This window comes from Oratosquilla oratoria, chromosome 26 (assembly GCF_046742065.1).
Source record: "Oratosquilla oratoria isolate Oo_2021 chromosome 26, ASM4674206v1, whole genome shotgun sequence".
Taxonomy (NCBI): Eukaryota; Metazoa; Arthropoda; class Malacostraca; order Stomatopoda; family Squillidae; genus Oratosquilla; species Oratosquilla oratoria.
In genome coordinates, this window is record NC_134802.1 from 33,091,712 (window position 1) to 33,111,711 (window position 20,000).

Below are 20,000 nucleotides of genomic sequence, written 5' to 3' on the forward strand. Positions count from 1 at the left end.
TCGCCACGAACATCGAAATCGTCATAACATTTATGAAGTCTGTTGCAGTGATCTTCTTTGTTGATTTCGTGACTTTATTTTATTTTATTTTTATTATTTTTTCCATCGTTTGCGTTCCAGTCAATGACATTCTGCCCAGATACTTGGTTGTAGAAGAAACGATATCACATTCACGTAGATGGCCAATTTTAGCTGTCACTTTATTCACCAATTATCCTATTTGGATTTAAATTTATGTGTGGTTTCAGCCAGGGTGAGAATGTGTGTGTGTGTGTGTGTGTGTGTGTGTGTGTGTGTGTGTGTGTGTGTGTGTGTGTGTGTGTGAGAGAGAGAGAGAGAGAGAGAGAGAGAGATTGATTTACTGTGGTTTTGGGTCATATGCTAAATTCGTAATCGACCGATATTACCCTCCCGGATGTGTGTGTGTGTGTTTGTATATGTTGGTATTAGGTACACAAAACACACACACACACACACACACACACACACACACACACACACGAGCAAAAGATCAAGGAGGCAAGCAAGCAAGCACAAAGGTTTCTGTTACAAAGTTATTCGTAGCATCATCGCTGCTTCTTCTTGCTGCTTCTGCTTGTCTTAGTCTTATCTGTCTGTCTGTCTGTCGATGGAAGTTTACAGTCAGTCTTGAGGAATCGCCTGCTATCTCCCTATTCTGCCGATTCTTCTGCTTAATAAAATCGTTTACGATCGGACAGAATGAACATGTATCGGTCGTCGTAGAGAAAGGGACGAAATCGCATGATCTGTTTGAAATTCTACATCAGTAACCCAGGGGAAAAAATAATATACTGCCCTCCTCTTCCTCCTTCCTCCTCTCCTTCCTTCTTCTTCCTTCTTCCTCCCATCTTCCTGTTTTACTCTTTTTCTTCCTCTACCTCCTTCTGATTCTCTTACTACAAGTACTCTCTATCTCTTTCTCCCTTCCCTGCTCTTTCTCGTTTTCCCCCTCCCCTCTCCCCCCCCCCCACTTCCCCGTACTGTTGCCCTTGGTGAAACTGATATTTTCCATCAACACGATAAAAAAGAGAGAGAAATATAGACGGCAGGGGCACTTGGAGAGAGAAGTGGCCACAGAGCTTGCTTGTACAAAGCAAGGGGAAAATAATCGCAAAGAAAACGATACACTTTTTGCGTTTCGGGCGATTGCTATGACGTCATGTCGATGTTTCTGATGAGCCCCAAACGACTACACTGTAATATGTTCGAGATAATATATTTATTTATTTCCTTTTTACTTGCATTTGTTTATTTGTATTTATTCATTTGTGTAACTGTAGAAATTATTGATTCTAAAACCAGCCAATGCAATCCATTGATGGATCATGGATTCGTTATTCACGGGACCTGACGCCATTTTTTTTTCTCCTTCCGTAGGTTCTGAGTGGCGGAGCTTGGACCCCGACGTGGAACTCCTCCATCCTCCACCACTCCCGGAGGGCCAGCTGGACGCCCACCACCACTCTCACCACCACCACCGCCACAGCAGCGCCACCCATGCACGCCTACAGCAGCCGCCTCTGACAGAACCCACCACCACTACCACTACTCCCCTCACCACTACTCTCCCCGCCGCCCCGTCGTCTTCCCCCCAACCCAGCCACCCAGTACTCTCCCCTTCGCCCCCCGCCGAGCTCGGGTCTTCCTCCGACAGCGACTTCGTCGGGAGTGCTGATGGAGCCGTCGTCGATAGTTCAGACTCGTCGATGGAGGGTCCTGAAAACACGCTGTGTGCTTACTACTTGGGGGCCATCGAGCAGAGAGGCCTGGCCAAGGGTAGTGGCGCCCCCACAGTTTCAGGCAAGGGCCGTAAGAATCCGATTCAGACTCTGCTGGAGAACAAGACGGTCGTCAACTGCAACCAGCCGGCTTACTGTTACTCCATCTGGACCTATGAAGCCAGCGGGGATAACACCAGCAGTCAGATCATCATGGGCCAAGGTAAGAATGGCGTACTTTTTTTTTTTTTCTTTTTAATAAATATTCGAGGGTTTTATTTATGATGACAGAAATGCTATTTATGTGTTGTATATGTGTATTTGAGTCATTTTGAGGGTTTGATAAAGAGTCGCATGATAATGTGTGTATGCTATGCTATGGTATTAAGTGGGTTTGCAACTTTCCTTGAGAATTCGCGTTGCGATCTAATTAGGCTGGGCACGACCTCTGTCAATTATTGATTTATTTGTTTTCGCCTTCATTGATGTAATTATATCAGGGTCGAGGGTGCGATTTCTGGACTTCAAGAGTATAACAAACGTCCAGAAACTGTGTAGATAATTAATTGGCCTTGTAAGTGGACTTGAATCTCCTCGAAGAAAGACAGTGACAAATGAGGAAGAGTTACAGAACTGACATCAAACTTAAGAACATAAGAATGAAGGAGGCTGCAAGAGACCATAAGGCCTACATTAGGCAGTTCCATGTCCTTTACCACCATTGATCCCTATCCATAAAATGATCTGAAAGACGGTGACAGATGAAGAAGAATTCAGCGACATGATACAAAACTGAACTCAAACATAAGAACGAAGGAGGTTATAAGAGACCATACGGCCTACACTAGACAGTTCCATATCCCTTACGACCTTTCATCCCATCCATAAAGTTGTTTAATGGTTTCTTAAAACAACCGATAGTTTCATTGCTCACTACATGGTTACTAAGTCTGTTCCATTCGTTGACCACTCTTTTGGTAAACCAGTTGTTGCCCTTTTACGATTGAGGGCGTGATAGTTTAGACTCCGGAAGTTTGAAGTGTTGTCAACAGTAAACTGTCAGTCATTTGTGTTGACTCCCAGATATGCGGGATAGGAAGAAAGCTTCTGGGAGCTGTCAAGAGTTTTTATGAGAGTAGTAGAGCTTGTGTCAGGATTAGAAATGGAGAGAGTGAGTGGTTCGAGGTAAAGATGGGACTTCGTCAAGGATGCGTTATGTCGCCCTGGCTGTTCAACTTATACATGGATGGGGTGGTGCGAGAGGTAAATGCAAGGGTAGTGGGTCAGGGATTGGAGATGGTTAAAGAAAATGGAAAAAAGTGGGAAGTGAGCCAGCTGTTGTTTGCGGACGACACTGCGCTTGTGGCAGGATCGGAGGAGGGATTGATGAAGTTGGTGGCAGAGTTTGGGAGAGTATGTGATAGAAGAAAGCTAAAGATAAATGTGGGTAAAAGTAAGGTGATGAGATGTACAAGGGGTGAAAGTGGCAGTAGACTGGAAGTGAGCATTAAGGGAGAGCGACTGGAGGAAGTGGATAGTTTTAGATACTTGGGTGCAAATGTGGCAGGAAAAGGTGGAGTGAAGGTGGAGGTAGAATGTAGATTGAGAGAAGCGAGTAAATGCCTTGGTAGATTAAAGAGTGTAATGAGGAATAGACATTTGGGAATGGATGCTAAGAGGAGACTGTATGAAGGAGTGATTGTGCCAACAGCACTGCATGGGGCAGAAACATGGAACATAAGAGAAGAAGAGAGAAGGAGTTTGAATGTGTTTGAGATGAGGTGTCTGAGAAGTATGATGGGGGTTACTAGGCTAGATAGAGTGAGAAATGAGGAGGTGAGGAGGAGAACAGGGGTGGAAAGGGAGTTAGGAGATAGGGTTGATGAAAGAATATTAGGATGGTTTGGACACATGGAAAGAATGAGTGAAGAAAGACTAGTAAAAGAGGTATGGAAGGCAGATGTGGAGGGAGTGAACATAAGGGGACGTCCTAGGATGAGGTGGATGGATGGGGTGAAGGGGGCTTTGGGGAAGAGGGGAATGTCTGTTGAAGAAGGACGGGAGAGGACAGAAGACGGGTGAATGGAGAATGGTTGTATATGGATGATGATGTGATTGCATGAGGTGGAATGGGTGGGGGGATGGGGGTGAGGTAGTATGGGTGAGCAAAATTTGACGCAGCCCGAAGGGATTTCTCCCCGTCTTCTCCTTTTATGCAATGGGGGGACGGAGAGGGGTGGTCGCCGATTTAATGAAGCGGCCTTGCTGTGGATGTGCTGTGTCTTGCGACACTGCTTCTGACCCAGGGCAGTGGACAAGGTGCAGGGATGACCCGTCATCCAGGAGGTGCTAAGATAAGAGGGAGGGTGGGAGGGTTTGGAGTGTATTCAGGGATGGAATGGATGAAAATAATTTTATGCCTTTTCCTTTTTGGGTACCTCCCTTGTAAGGGGGAAAAAGCCTTGGTATATGTATGTATGTATTTGTTTTGACACCATATTGATGAGGTTGATGTCATTTTTCATATTTTCTGAAGCTTTGGATTTGCAGAGGTTGCATAGCGTACCGTCTTTGGGTTTCATTGCATAGCGTTTTGTGTGGTGACCTACCACTTGTTTCGCCGTAATAAAAGCTGTTAAGTGTGTCACACATAGGAAGGGGCAGCTGACTGTGGCAAAACCAGTTTTGCAAACCATAGACGGCGCCTACAGCCATAGCAACAACAACAACAACAACAACAACAACAATACCGGCAGCCACAAAACAACGGGAATACCAGGAAGACAAAACAAATAATAACAACAACAACAACATTAATAGCAACGGCGACAACAACAACAACAACAACTCCAACACCCACAAAACAACGGGAATACCAGGAAGACAAAACAAATAACAACAACAACAACAAACATTAACAGCAACGGCGACAACAACAACAACAACAACGAAACGTCGAAGAGGACGAAGACTACGATTTTATTGTTTATTTATTTAGGCTCGTCGGCGCCCGGAGCAGTTCAGCCTCATAAAGCTGTCACTTGGATGCTCCCTGCTTACCCAAGGGAAGACTGCCCGTCGGGGGCACCTACTAAGGGTCAGGTTGATTTACGACGACCCCAGACCCCCAGACCCCCACCCCACCCCCACCCCCTATTGGATTGCTGGGGGGCATATTATTAGATATTTGTGAAATATAGCGGATATTTCCCTCTGATGCTGAAGGGAGTCCTGAGAAGGAGAAGAGCACCAAGAATGAATTTCATTTCGATGAAGCCAAATGGTAATGGAATTCTTTCTCGTGGTCCCTTCGACGATTGGAGTCGTGTGGCCGCGTATCGGAGATTTTATTCGGCTGAGGGCAGGAGACGACACTCCTCCCCCTCTCCTCCTCCATACTGTCCTCCTCCTCCTCCATACTATCCTCCTCCTCCTCCATACTATCCTCCTCCTCCTCCATACTATCCTCCTCCTCCTCCTCCTCCATACTCTCCTCCTCCTCCATACTCTCCTCCTCATCCATACTCTCCTCCTCCTCATCCATACTCTCCCCCTCCTCCTCCATCCTCTCCCCCTCCTCATCCATCCTCTCCTCCTCTCCTCCTCCTCCATACTCTCCTCCTCCTCCTCCATCCTCTCCTCCTCCTTTACTCCTCCTCCTCCTCCACCTCCTCTACTCCTCCTCATCCCATCCTTTTTCCCCTCCTCTCATCCCTCCCTCCCTCTCCCCTCCTCATTTTCCTCCCCTTCTCCCACTCCCCTCTCCTCTTCCTCCTCTTTCCCCTCCCCTCCTCCTCCTCCCCTTCCCCCACTCCTCCTACCCCTCCCCTTCCCCCACTCCTCCCCTCCTCACTTCTCCCTCCCTCCCTCTCACCCTCTCCCTTCCTCCTCCCCTCCCCTTCCCCCATCTCTCCTCTCCCCTCTTCTCTCCTCCCCATACCCTCCTCCCCTCCCTTTCCCCCACCCCACCTCTTTCCTCCCCTTCTTACCCCTCCCCTCCCCCCTCCCCCTCTTGCCCTCCGAGCGTTGGTCTGTTGTCGATAGACTGGATGGAGCGAAGGTCAGAGTGCCCCTCAGAAGGGGTTTAAGCCCTTCCAGGTCTGCTGGAAGGACTCCTGCTGGTGGTGGGGGGGGGTGAGGGGGCGGGGTGTCACGGAAACGAAAGGAATGGTCCGTAGCCGGCCGGGAGAGGAGAACGAGGAGGAGGAGGAGGAGGAGGACCGTCTGATTTGGCTTTCCGAAGACAATCCAGGGGAAAATGAGAACTTCATAATTCGCCAATGCAATTAATCAATAGACACAGATGGATAGATGAATAAATAGATAAATAGATTAATAAATAAATGAATATATAAAAGAATATATAAATAGATAAATGAATAGATAAGATAACAGTAGATAAATAGATATGTAAATAAATAGATAAGTAGATATATAGATATGTAGATAAATAGATATATAAATAGATAAATATGTAAATAAATAGATAAATAAATGAATAAATAAATTGATAATTAGATAAATGAATAGATAAATACATAGATAAATAGACAAGTAAATGAATAGATACGGTTGTGGACTTGTTAGGGTTTGGTTCTTTGGAGGAACCGGGGTTCAACTCCAAAACTATTTTGGTTCGAGGTCGACGGCAATACTAATAGGTCACTCTCGCTGCTCTCTCTCCTCTCCCCTCTTCTCCTCTCCCCTCCCCTCCTCTTCTCCTCTCCTCCTCTCCCCTCTTCACCTCTCCTCTCCTCTCACCTCTTCTCTCCTCTCACCTCTTCTCTCCTCTCCCCTCTTCACCTCTCCCCTCTCCTCTCCTCTCCCCTCTTTACCTTTCCTCTCCCCTCTTCTCTCCCCTCTTCACCTCTTCTCTCCCCTCTTCACCTCTCCTCTCCCCTCTTCACCTCTCCCCTCCCCTCCTTTCCCCTCTTCACCTCTCCCCTCCTCTCCCCTCCCCTCCTCTCCCCTCTCCTCTCCCCTCTTCACCTCTCCCCTCTCCTCTCCCCTCTTCACCACTCCTCTACTCGCCTTTCCTTTCCTATCTCTTTATCTCCTGTTTTTATTTTTGTCTCCTCTCACTTTCCCCTCTTTTCTCTTTTTACCTCTCCTCTACTATTTTTTGCTTGTCTCCTCTCCCTCTTTTTTTTTTACACCTGTCCTTCCTCTTTTCTTCCTCTCTCCTTCCTCTCTTTCCCCCTCCCTACCCTCTCTCCCTCCCTCTCTCCCCCTCCCTACCCTCTCTCCCTCCCTCTCTCCCCCTCCCTACCCTCTCTCCCTCCCTACCCTCTCTCCCCCTCCCTACCCGCTCTCCCCCTTCCTACCCTCTCTCCCCCTCCCTACCCTCTCTCCCTCCCTCTCTCCCCCTCCCTACCCTCTCTCCCTCCCTACCCTCTCTCCCCCTCCCTACCCGCTCTCCCCCTTCCTACCCTCTCTCCCCCTTCCTACCCTCTCTCCCTCCCACTCACCCCCTCCCTACCCTCTCTCCCTCCCACTCACCCCCTCCCTACCCTCTCTCCCTCCCTCTCTCCTCCTCTCTCCCTCCCTCTCTCCCCCCTCCCTATCCTCTCTCCCTCCCTCTCTCCTTTCTCCCCATTCCTCTCCCCTTCCTCCCCCTCTCTCCCTAATCCTCACCATCCCTCATTCTCCCTCCTCTCCCCTCTCCTCTCCTCATTCCTCTTCCCCTCCCCCTCTCTCATTTTACCTCCCTCATTCCCCCTCCCCTACCCCTCCTTCATTCCTCCTCCTTCATTCCCCCCTCATCCCCCTCCACCTTCTCCCCCCCGGGGGGAGGTGCCACCAAGGTATGTTCTCCTGCGGCCTGAAAGGGAAGAAGGTTGAGGTGCCGTAGTCACGGGTCCTCCTCCTCCTCCTCCTCCTCCTCCTCCTCCTCCAACTCCTCCTCCTCCTCCTCCTCCTCCTCCTCCTCCTCCCTCCTCCCCCTCCCAGCCATCGTGCCCTCGGTGGCACTTGAAGCAGGCGTCGACGATGAATTGGCACCGCCCGCCCGGCGCAGACTCTGCGCACAGGCAGCGCAGGCAGCGCAGGCAGCACAGGCAGCACAGGGAGGCAAATAAGTGAGCTTAGAGACAGATATACGTGTAGGTTAATAGACTGGAAGGAAGGCTAGTAGATAGGACATGGGTTGTTAAGGTAAGTAGTAAGGTAGATAGGTAGAAATATGTCCGAACAAATAAACAGGTAGATGGGGAATGAAGGTAAATAGGCTGACTGACAGACAGACAGACAGGCAGGCAGATTTGAACGACTTCTGCATAGTGGGAGACTTGAAAGCTTTTGTTATGGTTGATGACATGCGTCTGTGTTGAACCGAAGTCGAGGCCCCCCCCTCTCTCTCTCTCTCTCTCTCTCTCTCTCTCTCTCTCGTTAATTTTGTTTCTGGCTTGCGCCGGGCGATCTTGACCATCTTGGGGTTCACGCGCGCGCGCACGCACACACACACACACACACACACACACACACACACACACACACAGACTCACCTCGGGGTCATATAAAACGAATGGAGTCTTTTGGCGCTTAATTTGTGTTCCTTTCGCTGTGTTTGCCGCCATATTGGGAGAGGGTTGTGTAATCACCTCTGGCAGAGACGCGAGATGTGTGGCTCTGTCGCCAGACGATTTAATTCAGCTGAAAGGCAGGGGTCGGAACCCCCTCCCCCCTCCCATAACAACAACCGGGGATTTATTTATTTATTTAATTATTATTATTTTTTTTTTATAAATCTTCAGCCATGGTGCTTTGTTAGGTCAGGAGTTGCGTACCTGCCAGTAGCGGGTCCTCGAAAGGCAGCTTTAGTCAGGTGACGGGAAGATCCTGCTCCTCTTCTTGTGACGTCACGTGACGAGAGAGAGAGAGAGAGAGAGATGTAAACTTAGTAGCAAAGACAAAGGAACAGCGAGTGCATGGTGGAGTGGGAGGGGGAGTCGGGAGGGGGAGTGGGAGGGGGGCCCAGCCAAGTGGATCTCTTCTTCCTCTCACTCCCACTTTCCCCCTTTCCCCTCATCCGTCCCTCCCGCTCTGTCTTCCCCCACTCCTAATTATCTCCATCTTCTCGTCATCTTCCTCTTCCTTCTCACCCCTCTCCCCTCTTCCTCTCTCCCCTCTATCTCCCTATCCCCCTCCCCTCCCTTTCCCCCTCTCCTCCATTTTCCCCTGTCCTCCCTTTTCCCCTCTCTCATTTCCCTTCTCATTTCCCCTCTCCTCCCTTTTCCCTTTCCCCCTCTCATTTCCCCTCATTTCCCCTCTCCTCCCCTTTCCCTTTCCCCTCTCTCATTTCCCCTTTCCCCCTCATTTTCCCTCTCCACCCTTTTTCCCTTCTCCCCCTCTCCCTTTTCCCTCCTCTCATCCCTTCTCCCCTCTCCCCCTTTTTCCCCCGCGCTTTTCCCCTCTTCTCTCATTTTCCCTCCCTTTTTCTCTCCTCCTCTCATTTCCCCTCTCCCTTTTTCCCTCTCCTTTTCCCCTCTCTCATTTCCACTCTCATTACCCTTCTCATTTCCCCTCTCTTCCCTTTTACCCCTTTTCCCCTCTCTCATTTCCCCTTTTCCCTTCTCCCTATCTCCCCCGCGCTTTTCCCCTCTCCTCTCATTTCCCCTCGCCTTCCTTTTTCCCTTCTCTCATTTCCACTCATTTCCACCCTCGTCCTTCCCCTCTCCTCCCTTTCCCCTCTCCTCCCTTTTCCCCTCTCCCCCTCCCTTTTCCCCTCTCTCATTTCCCCTTCTCCCTTCCCCCCGCGCTTTTCCCCTCTCCTCTCATTTCCCCTCTCCCTTTTTCCCTCTCCTTTTTCCCCTCTCATTTCCACTCTCATTACCCTTCTCATTTCTCCTCTCATTTCTCCTCTCCTCCCTTTCCCCGCCCTTTTCCCCTTTTCCCCTCTCTCATTTCCCCTTTTCCCTTCTCCCTATCTCCCCCGCGCTTTTCCCCTCTCCTCTCATTTCCCCTCTTCTCCCCTTTTTCCCTCTCCTTCTTTTCCTCTTTCCTATTGTTTCCTATTCACTCCCAACCCTTTTCTACCCTCTACTCTATTCTATTCTCCTCTCTTCCTCTCTCTCCTCCCTCCTCTTTTTCCTCTCTACATCCTCTTCCTCTCCTTCCTCCCCTCCTCTTACTCCCCTCTCATCTCCCTCCTTTCCTCCTCCTCTTCTCTCCCTCCCCTCCCTTTCCTCTCTTTCTCCTTCTCCTCCCTCCCCTCCCCTCCCACCCCTCCCAACTCCCCCTCTCCTCCCTCCCCTCTCCTCCCCTCTGTGATATTTAACCTGTTTATGCTGTAGGTCCTGCAAGGTGGATGTCGGAGGGAATCGCGTCCCCCTCCCTCCCCGATGTCCATCCTCAAAACCTATAAGCACCCTCGCCTTAATGTGGAGGTGCGGTCCCGAGGGGCTGACACTCAGTCCCTGGATTGAAACCAAGGTCTCTATCGACTTCGATAATTTCTTCTTTCCAAGAAAGTGGCAACCGGCGACTGATCTTTCCTCCTCGTCTTCCTGGTAGCATCCAAACAGACTTCACTCGTACAGCACAAACTATGGTGTAGCTTGTACCCAAGGATATCAATGGGTGGGACTAAGGATCGTTGGCGACTACAGTGGGGCTGCGGGTTTCATGTCAGTCAAGTCCGTGGTAATGTTTATTATTATTGTTATTATCGTTATTATTATTATTATTATTATTATTATTATTATTATTATTATTGATAATGATAAAAATAATAATGATATTAATGTCGTTATTAATATTATTTTCATTATCATCATAATTGTTATTATTGTTATCATTATCATTATTATTTTTTCTCGATAGTGTTGTTTGCCTTTTCCAACATGGCAGCGGAGAGTAAAATGGTCGATCAGGTTGAAATTTGAGGTGCAGCCCCGATGGGCTGGCATTCGGTTGCCGGACTGGATCCAGGATCCCTCGTGATCAACTTTATATATTTTCTTTACTTTTTCACTTAAGGGGTGTTGACATCCGGTGCTAACGCCCCGTCTGCCACCAACCCATGACGTAAACAGACCCATACTGACAACAGACAATAACAAACACAAGTGGCAACAAACAACATTGACAACAAGCATCACTGACAACAGTCATCACTGACAAACAACACTGACAACAAGCATCACTGACAACAAGCATCACTGACAACAAACACCACTGGCAACAAACGACACTGACAACAAACACCACTGACAACAAACACCACTGACAACAAACGACACTGACAACAAACACCACTGACAACAAACGACACTGACAACAAACACCACTGACAACAAACGACACTGACAACAAACGACACTGACAGCACCACTGTCAACAAACACAACAAAACTAACAAAACACTGACAACAAAGCAACACTGACAACAGAACACCACTGACAAAAAAAACCCACTGACAACAAAACAACACTGACAACAAACAACATTTCTTTCCGTAGAGATCACTTGTTATCAGGCACGAGGACCGTTGCCTGAGTTTGTGGGGATACGGGACACCATTTAGTGAAAATCGAGTCCGTAATTATTATTATTGTTATTTATTATTATTATTAGTTACTATTATTATTTTTATTATTATTTTTATTATTTCACTTTTTTTTTTAAAGGAAGAGGAGGAGGACAGGGAAGTGGTTAGACTGCTTTTATTGTAAAGCCTGATGGAGTGTGGTTCTCCCACTTGTATAATTTCTCTCTGTGGGCGGAAAAGAGGGCATCCCTCGTGTATTTTTGGGAAACTAAAATGTCGGTATTAAGACAACAGGGCAGGATTCGCGGAAATGGATTTAAATTGGACAATTTTAGATTTAAGAAGGAAATAGGCAAGAATGGGTTTACCAATAGAGTGGTCAACGAATGGAATAGATTTAGTAATCATGTAGTTAGTGACCGCTGAGATTGATTTTTTTTTTTTTTTTTTTTTTTTTTTCTCTCTCTCTTTAAGAAAAGGTTAGACAACTTTATGGATGGGGATGACAAGTAGTCATGGACATGAGACTGCCTAGTGTAGGCCTTAGAGTCTATTGCAGCCTCCTTCATTCTTATGTTCTCGAGGAAGTAATGAGGTTAATGTACATTTATTGTGAATTTTGAAGGAAGACCAAAGTGATGGGGTTCCTGTTTGTATTGTGAAACGTAAGGGGGAGTAATATAGCCCATTTAGGGAGGGAGCATATGTAGCCCAGTTTTATTGTGGAAGATGATGGAGGGACGTGGGTTGCCCGCTCGCATTTTGAAACCTCAGAGAAGAAGGAAGGAAGGGAGGCAGGCGGGTAGCCTGCTTGGATTGCGCAAGCAGTGTTCTACACAAAGCCTCTTTGTTAGCGATCACTTAGAGGAAATTTTTACCCTCTCGTCACAGTGGTGCCCCTGTGTCTACCTTATTGTAATATACAAGATAAGAGCTACGTTCGTGGGGTCTCGTGTCTCTGTTGTTGTGACAGGCGTAAGATGACGTTATGGAGCTGGGGGAAAGTAATGGATTGGACAAATTTAGATTTGAGCAGGAAATAGGCATGAACTGATTTTCTGACGTGTGTGTGTGTGTGTGTGTGTGTGTGTGTGTGTGTGTGTGTGTGTGTGTGTGTGTGTGTGTGCGCGCGCTCTAATATTGTGTTTACAGAGATTATCTCCATGCATCAGTAACTCCCGCCATGTCTTCCTTTTCTTATTTTTGTATCACGAAAGAGAATATTTTATTCTCGACATTGAAAGAGAATTATACCGAACATGTACAGTCACGAACAAAAGTTTTGACCCTCTTTACAGTTATTACAACATTGTGATTTTTTTTTCCGAGTACGAGAGATATTTTGCTATTTAGTATTTAACTTAGAGTTGTCATCTTCTTGACTAGATACAGAAAATTCAGACAAAGAATTTGAATTTTGCGTCATGAAAAACTCGTAGTGGGTTCAAACTTTTGGTATTGACTGTACGCGTCTGATCCTGCGAAGGTGTGTATGTGTGTGTTAACATATGTTTTGTGTATTTTATTGTTATGTATGCTTTTGTATGCGCGTGCGGACATCAACACCCCAGTGAAGAGGTTTGTTCGGCCTTTGTCGCCAGTTCTTCAAGATGGCGTCCTCCTCCTCCTCCTCCTCCTCCTCCTCCTCCTCTTCTTCTTCTTCTTCTTCTTCTTCTTCGTCTTCTTCTTTCCTCCTCGTTGTTGTCGTCGTCAGAAGGGTGTGGGGAGGCTTGTCCGCCACATTTAGGGAAGGGGGGTAAATGTGGCGGACAAGCCCCACACACATGTGCTTCGACGCGGTATTTTGGCTTATAGCATCGCCGCCGCAGAATTGGGATGGACCAGGAATGGACAGTTTGTGTAGAAGTAGCTGGCCTTCGGCCTTATATTGATGGTATGTAGGTTAAGTCTATAGTACGCCTGTATTACATGCATTTGTATCCTCTTGAAAGCACAACCTAAGCCCTGCCGAGCCATGTTTCGGTCAGTATGGGTCGTATGCTACTTTAACGTACGCATAAGGCCTATATAAAGATGCCAGGTTCTGGTGTCCCAGTTCAGTTCCTTTTAGCACTTGTACCCAGCAGTGCCCGACCGAGGCTCGCGGTCACCTTGCGGTTTAGGGCAGGGCTCTGAGCTCTGCCCGCGTCGACCTAGCCTAGGTCGACACTCGCGCTAACCAGAATAAAGCAACCAAACTCACCGGAGTCTCCTTCACTCCTTCGGCACCTAAGCGCAAGAAACATTCACGTAATGTTACAAGGGTACCACACGGCCCAGGGGGAGGGGAGGGGCGATCTTGCCCCATAGACTCGGGTTCCATTCCATTTCGCCCATATTTCGAAATGTACAGCTACGCACGTTCACCAGTAGGCGCTTAACTCGAGCCGAATGTCACGTTTGCCCTTTGTGGTCCGACTGCCAATCTAAGGATCATTGCTCCATGATAAGAACATAAGAATGAAGGAGACTGCAAGACACCATAAGGCTTACATTAGGCAGTTGAATGTCCATGACCACCAATCAACCATCCATTGGTAGATCAGGCCTTGCCTATTTCCTTCATAAATAATATAATCAATTGTCCAATTGAAGTCCTTTACTGCGAGCCCTGCCTTGTCTTAATATGATGACCTTGCCTGCACCCCCGTTGTTAAAACCCTTGATTCACATGAACACCTGTATTAGATCATGTAGTTTTTGAACTCTGCACGGCAGTAGAAAATGTATAAAGAAGAGACGAGTTGTATAAACAAGGTGGAAACCACCTCGCCACAGAAACGTATATATGACACAAGGAATTCTTTGAAGAACTGAATTTGAGGTCTTTGAAGCAAGTGAAACATTGAAATTGGGAATTTGTTTGAAGTATTTTAACTTGGGGGTGGGAAAATGTGCCAAGAATGAGTGGGTGACTCGCGAAAAAGAATTTGTTTAATGAAAGATGTGAGACAGCAAGAAAGAGAGAGAGAGATAATGGTATAAAAAATGTCGGACAGCATGAGAGATACAGAAACGGGATCCTCCGAGCATAACCGTTTTCCTGCATTAATCGATGCAGTGAATACAGTCAGGTCATCACACACTTTAAAACTGACATCGACTTAGCACAGGGACGGGAACCCACGAACGTAATTCGGATCCGGTTGTGATTTTACGGACTATATAGCTGTGCAGCAGTGCTTCACCGAACAAAGATGTCTTTGTGTGTGTGTGTGTGTGTGTGTACACACACCCCAACCAGTGTAGTCGTAATCGTCTCTGTTGCCAATTCCACTTTTTTTTTTTGTCCTTTTCTTTCGTCTCTCTCTTCTTCCTCTTCCTCTTCTTCCTCCCTCTTCCTCTTCCTCCCTCTTCCTCCTCCTCCCTCTTCCTCTTCTTCCTCCTCCTCTTCCTCCTAATCCTACCCTTCCTCCTCCTACTCCTCCTTCTCTTCCTCCTCCTCCTCTTCATCTGCTCAGTTCTTCCCAGTTTCTTGATTATCCCTTTTCATCTCCCCCTCTCTCCTCCTCACTCCCTTCCTCCCTCCTCCCCCTCTCTTCTCCCTCCCCTCCTCCCTCCTCCCTCCCTTCCCTCCTCCCTCCCCTCCTTAGCTTTACATGTGGTTCCTTTCTTTGTGGGACGTAGTCACCCCCCCTCTCCCCACCCCTCCCCCTCTCTTCCTCCTCCCTCCTCCTCTCTCCCTCCCCCTCCCCCTCCATGTTTGACGGACCTCTGAGAGCATAGTCACCCCACCGCTCCTCCTCAAATCATCACTCCCCCTGTATCTGGAGGTGCATCCCCAAGGGGCTGACACTCGATCCAGGAACCGGATCCAAGGCCTCACTTTAGTTTTACTCCGTTCAAATCCACTTTCTATAAGGGGAGATGACAACTAGTGACTGCTCTCCGCTTCCTCCTCCTCCTCCTCCTCCTCCTCCTCCTCATCATCATCATCATCTCCCGTCTTCCTCTTTTCCTAATGTTCCATCACCACCACCACCTCCACCTACTCTTTCCTCCTCCTCCTCTTTCCTCCTCCTCCTCCTCTTTCCTCCTCCTCCTCCTCTTTCCTCCTCCTCCTCCTCTTTCCTCCTCCTCCTCCTCTTTCCTCCTCCTCCTCCTCCTCCTGCTCCTCCTCCACCTCCTCGTTACCTTGGCGTCGAGCGCCGACTGCTTGTCGATTTAATTCCCGCTTGAATTGGAGCCGCTTGTACACACCCCTCTCCCCCGCCACACATTTTGCCCCCCTTTCCCCCCCCCCGTGACACTTGTGATTCTATTCCCTCCTTCCCCACCCATCTCTCCCCACCCATCTTCCCCACCCCTCTTTCCCTGTCCCTCTTCCCCACCCCTCTTTCCCTGTCCCTCTTCCCCACCCCTCTCTCCCTACCCCTCTCCCTCACCCCTCTTCTCTACCACACTTTCCCTACCCTTCTTCCCCACCCTTCTTCCCCACCCTTCTTCCCCACCCTTCTTCCCCATCCCTCTTCCCCCTACCACTCTTTCTCAACCCCACTTCCCTACCTATCTTCCTTACCCATCTTCCCCACCCCTCTTTCCCTGTCCCTCTTCCCCCTACCCCACTTCCCCACCCCTCATACCCTACCCCTTCTTCCCTACCCCTTCTTGCCCACCCCCTCTTCCCCACCCCCCTCGCTTCTCTTTTCCTCCCCTTTTCCTCCCCTTTTCCTCCTACCCCCCACTCTCCTCTCCCTCCTTCTGTTCCGATCTTTCCTCTTCCTTCTCTTTTCCATTTCTTTCCCCCCATCCCTCGTTCCTCAATCTCTATCCCTTCATAAAGGTGCGAGTTGATTCTGGGTGGCCAGAATGGAATGAGCAGCAGCGCCCCCGTCTACTCTTGATGACCTTTGACCTCTGACCTTTGACCTCGTTTTACCTCACCTTTGACGCCCTAGGGTCCGTCACCCTTCTTTGCCCCCCAGGGATCTCGCAGAGGAAAATAAATATTTTCTGATAAGATGGAATTAAATTCATCAAAAGTGACTATGCGACATGATGATGATGCAACATATTCCGTGAAATTATCTGGAGAATCTATTGGTCGATACTGAAAACTCGTCCTTTTTTTTTTTTTTTTTTTTTTTTTTTTTTTTTTTTTTTTTTCTCCCGATGTTTGGGTCGCCTCCCCGCCTGGCCAAACCGGCAGTGGGTCCCGGGAATCGACCTCTCGACCGCCTGGTCATGGTAGCCACTGGACTATCGAAATACTGAAACCCAGCCTTCATCTGAATAAAAACGTGACGTCACGTAGAACAAAATAGACATACCTAGCTTGACCTAACCACCTGACCTGACCTGACCTAAAGGGGCACAGGGTCGAGGGCAGGGGCGTCTACTGGAAATTTCGTAACAACTGAGCAAGAATTTTTGTAGTGGGGCAAAAATTTTTGTAGGGCAACAATTTTGCAGGGAATGGGGCAAGATTTTTTGTAGGGGGACAAAATTTGTGTAGGGGCAACAATGTAAGTGGGGCAGGGATTTTTGTAGGGGGCAAGAATTTTTGTAGGAGGGCAAGAATTTTTGTAGGGAGTGTGACAAAATTAAAGCTATGCATATATGATTCATGATGTAGTTTTTTTTTTAATCAGGATACACATTTTAGATTTGCCTCAGGGATATATTTAGATTATTATATGCATGAGTTACATTTTGACTTACCAATCATACACTGGTATTCTGTAAATTTAAAAATTAACGATATTATTGCTGACGACGGGTAAAATTTCTAATACACCCCTGATTTCTAGGGTTATGCACCCCTCACGAGAACGATTGTGAGCTACGCTGACACCGTACCAATATAAAAAAAAGGGGGGGGGGGACTTGAAAGATGTAGTCCCCCGTTGAACGCTTGGAAGAAAACGGAACGACGGTTCTTGCGCAGATTTGGGCGCGTGTATGCGCAGTTGGAGCCTCACGTCAAGGTTACTGTGGGAGGGGAGGTGAGCTGGGATCTGGAGAGGGAATTCACGAGGGGAGAACAGGGAGAGGGGAAGAACAGGGAGGCTGAGGAATACCAAGAAGAAGAGAGAAAAGAGGGGAGATTGGGGGAGGGGAAGGATGGGGGTGTAAGAGGGAGGGGGGAGTGAAGAGATGGAGGGTAAGGGGTTTTGTTTGGAGGGAAAGGAAGAATGAGTTTTGGGGGGAGGGGGAGGGGAATAGGAGAGGAAATGGTGGTATCCTCGGTGGGTGATTGGGAGGGGGAAAGGGGGAAGGGGGGAGCTAATGTCCGGAAATGTCATAGAGGGAAGGAGGGGGGAGGGGTCGGCAGGGTATGAACTTTCGTTCGGTGGGTGGGTGGGGAGGAGGGATGAGGGGAAGCGAGAGCGGGGAGGAGGGGAGCGAAAGGGGGAGAGAAGCGGGTGGGGGGAGTGTATGATGGTAGGAGAGGGAATGATGGTGGGGGGGCTGGGATTCGGGGGAGAGTAGGGTTGGGTGGGGGGAGGGGGAGGTTGGGAAGCGAGAGGGGGAAGGGGGAGTGTCAAAGTAAAAGAGGTATGATGGTGGGGGGGGGCTGGGATTCGGGGGGGGAGAAGGGTCAGGGAGGTCATGGGGTGAGGAGGGTGTCAAGAGAATGTGGGGAGGGGGAGGGGCATTGAAGGAATCCAAGAGTTGATTAGTATTGAATTGACTGGAGTTGAAGTGCTGATTTGTGGGTGAAGAAGTGGTCAGGTTCTCAGCTGAGGTTGAGGAGTTGCAGAAGAATGGAGGGGAGGCGGGGGGTGGGAGGAGGGGTCTGGTATATTGGTTGTGCTAATGCTTTTAATATTTACTTAGTTGAAATGCATATATATATATATAAATATATATATATATATATATATATATATATATATATATATATGCAAAGTAGACCACTTGGAAAAAGAAACTAACGAAGCAGAGCGCTTTCGTATATTACATATTCAGTGCAACAAGTACCATGTAATGAAGATGTAATATACGAAAGCGCTCTGCTTCGTTAGTTTCTTTTTCCAAGTGGTCTGCTTTGCATTAGTGAACACACCTACTCGTGTTCTTATTAGCATGCATACATATATATATATGTATATATATATATATATATATATATATATGTGTATATATATATAATATATCACTGTCCGTTTGTTTCGTATCGGTTGGGTTCGAGTCCTCAGCCCGACAGCATATCAGTTACCGATTATGCTTACCTCGAGCTCCTGTTAGTCCCGATCGTATTAGCAAGGATTTAAAATGGCAATTGTTAATGTGGTTGATAAGATGAAAAAAGAAAAATATATTAACTTTTTAATATTGTTAATATGCTTTTATCGTGATTGTTATCAGTTTTTTTCCTTATTATCATTTTCGTTGTTTACGTTTCACTGCCCAGGATGCTCGCTGGCCTAGCGGATTAGAGCGTCTTCACTTGCGGGGAAGGTCGAGGGGATGGCGGTTCGAACCCTGCCACTGGCGAGTTGAACCAAAGGCATAGTTCATTAAATTCCACGCTACAAAGTCCTCTGTAAGGGTCACCGTCTTAGCCTCCCGATAGAGGGGATTTTGTGACGTCAAACCAAATCAATCACTCAGTCATCTTCGAGATTCACGTGACAACCGTTCGTGTGAAGAGCGCAGAATCACGATGTGGTTGATATTTATTTCATTTTATGTCGCGTGCAGCTGAATAAAATCGCCTGGCGACAGGTTGGCGCCACGATCGGTCGCCGAGTGCCAGCTGGGTGTCAAGCAGTGTGGTCCAGTTGGCGCCGGAGTTGATGCTTCAGAATGTGGGAACAGAAACAATAGTGACAACACTGACAGCAACAGTATCAGCAACAGCGATGAGTGTGACAACAACAGCCATGACAACAGCAGCCATGATAATGACAACAGGAACAGTGACTGAGAACAACAGTGACAATAACAAAGATAATGACAATAATAATGACTGACAACAACGACAACAATAGCAGCAGTGACAATGACAGCAACAACATTGACAACAACAACCATGACAGTAACAACAGCGACTTTGACAACAACATTGACAACAACAGCCATGACAACAGCAGCCATGACAATAACAACAGCAGCAGTGACAATGACAACAACAACAATGCCAACAACAGTCATGACAACTGCAGTCATGACAATGACAACAGGAGCAGTGACTGAGAACAACAATGACAACAACAATAATGACTGACAACAACGACAACAACAGCAGCATCAGTGACAATTACAACAGCAGCAGCAATGACACTGACAACAACAACAACAACAACAACAAGGATGATGCCTGGAACGTTCCTGGTGTCTTAGGAGACCTTGGAACGTTTAGAGAATACCTGACGAAGGAAATCCCCTTCACGGACGCAACTGCACACAGATCATCATCCACTTCGGGCATACGCCAGGAGGCGCGTTGCTTCACTCACCCCGGTGCCAGTCCCCATGGTCTCTCCGAGAAAGCTACTATGTAGCTACCCCTCTCTCTCCAAACATCTTTCGATAGTCTCGATCATCTTTCCCCAAACCAAGGATCCTGTGGGCGTCTCTCCCTTTCGTCTCCTCCTTCATCGAGGGTTATGTCCACAAGAGAGAACTCCGTGAGTAGGATCTACATCAGGGGAACGTGGGGCCACACGATGCCCATGTATATCCGGAGCTGCCGTTCACGAATTATGCTGTTGATGGTAACTGGGCTGGACCGAGCAGCCTCGCAGTACAGTCTCTGGTTTGATACGAAGTCACTCCAGCGATATCCTACCATTCTCCGAAGGCATTTGTTACCAAAGACATCGAG

General features: G+C 47.9%; 1 protein-coding gene across 3 annotated transcripts in view; it reads left to right on the forward strand.

The window, feature by feature from the left end:
• LOC143039461 (uncharacterized) overlaps positions 1 to 20,000 on the forward strand; it is a 206,591-nt gene that overhangs the window by 74,437 nt on the left and 112,154 nt on the right. For all 3 annotated transcript variants that reach the window (XM_076209552.1, XM_076209553.1, XM_076209554.1), the window contains exon 2: positions 1,399 to 1,962. In XM_076209552.1, coding sequence (XP_076065667.1) covers positions 1,399 to 1,962 — 564 coding nt within the window. The remainder of the gene's footprint in view (positions 1 to 1,398; positions 1,963 to 20,000) is intronic.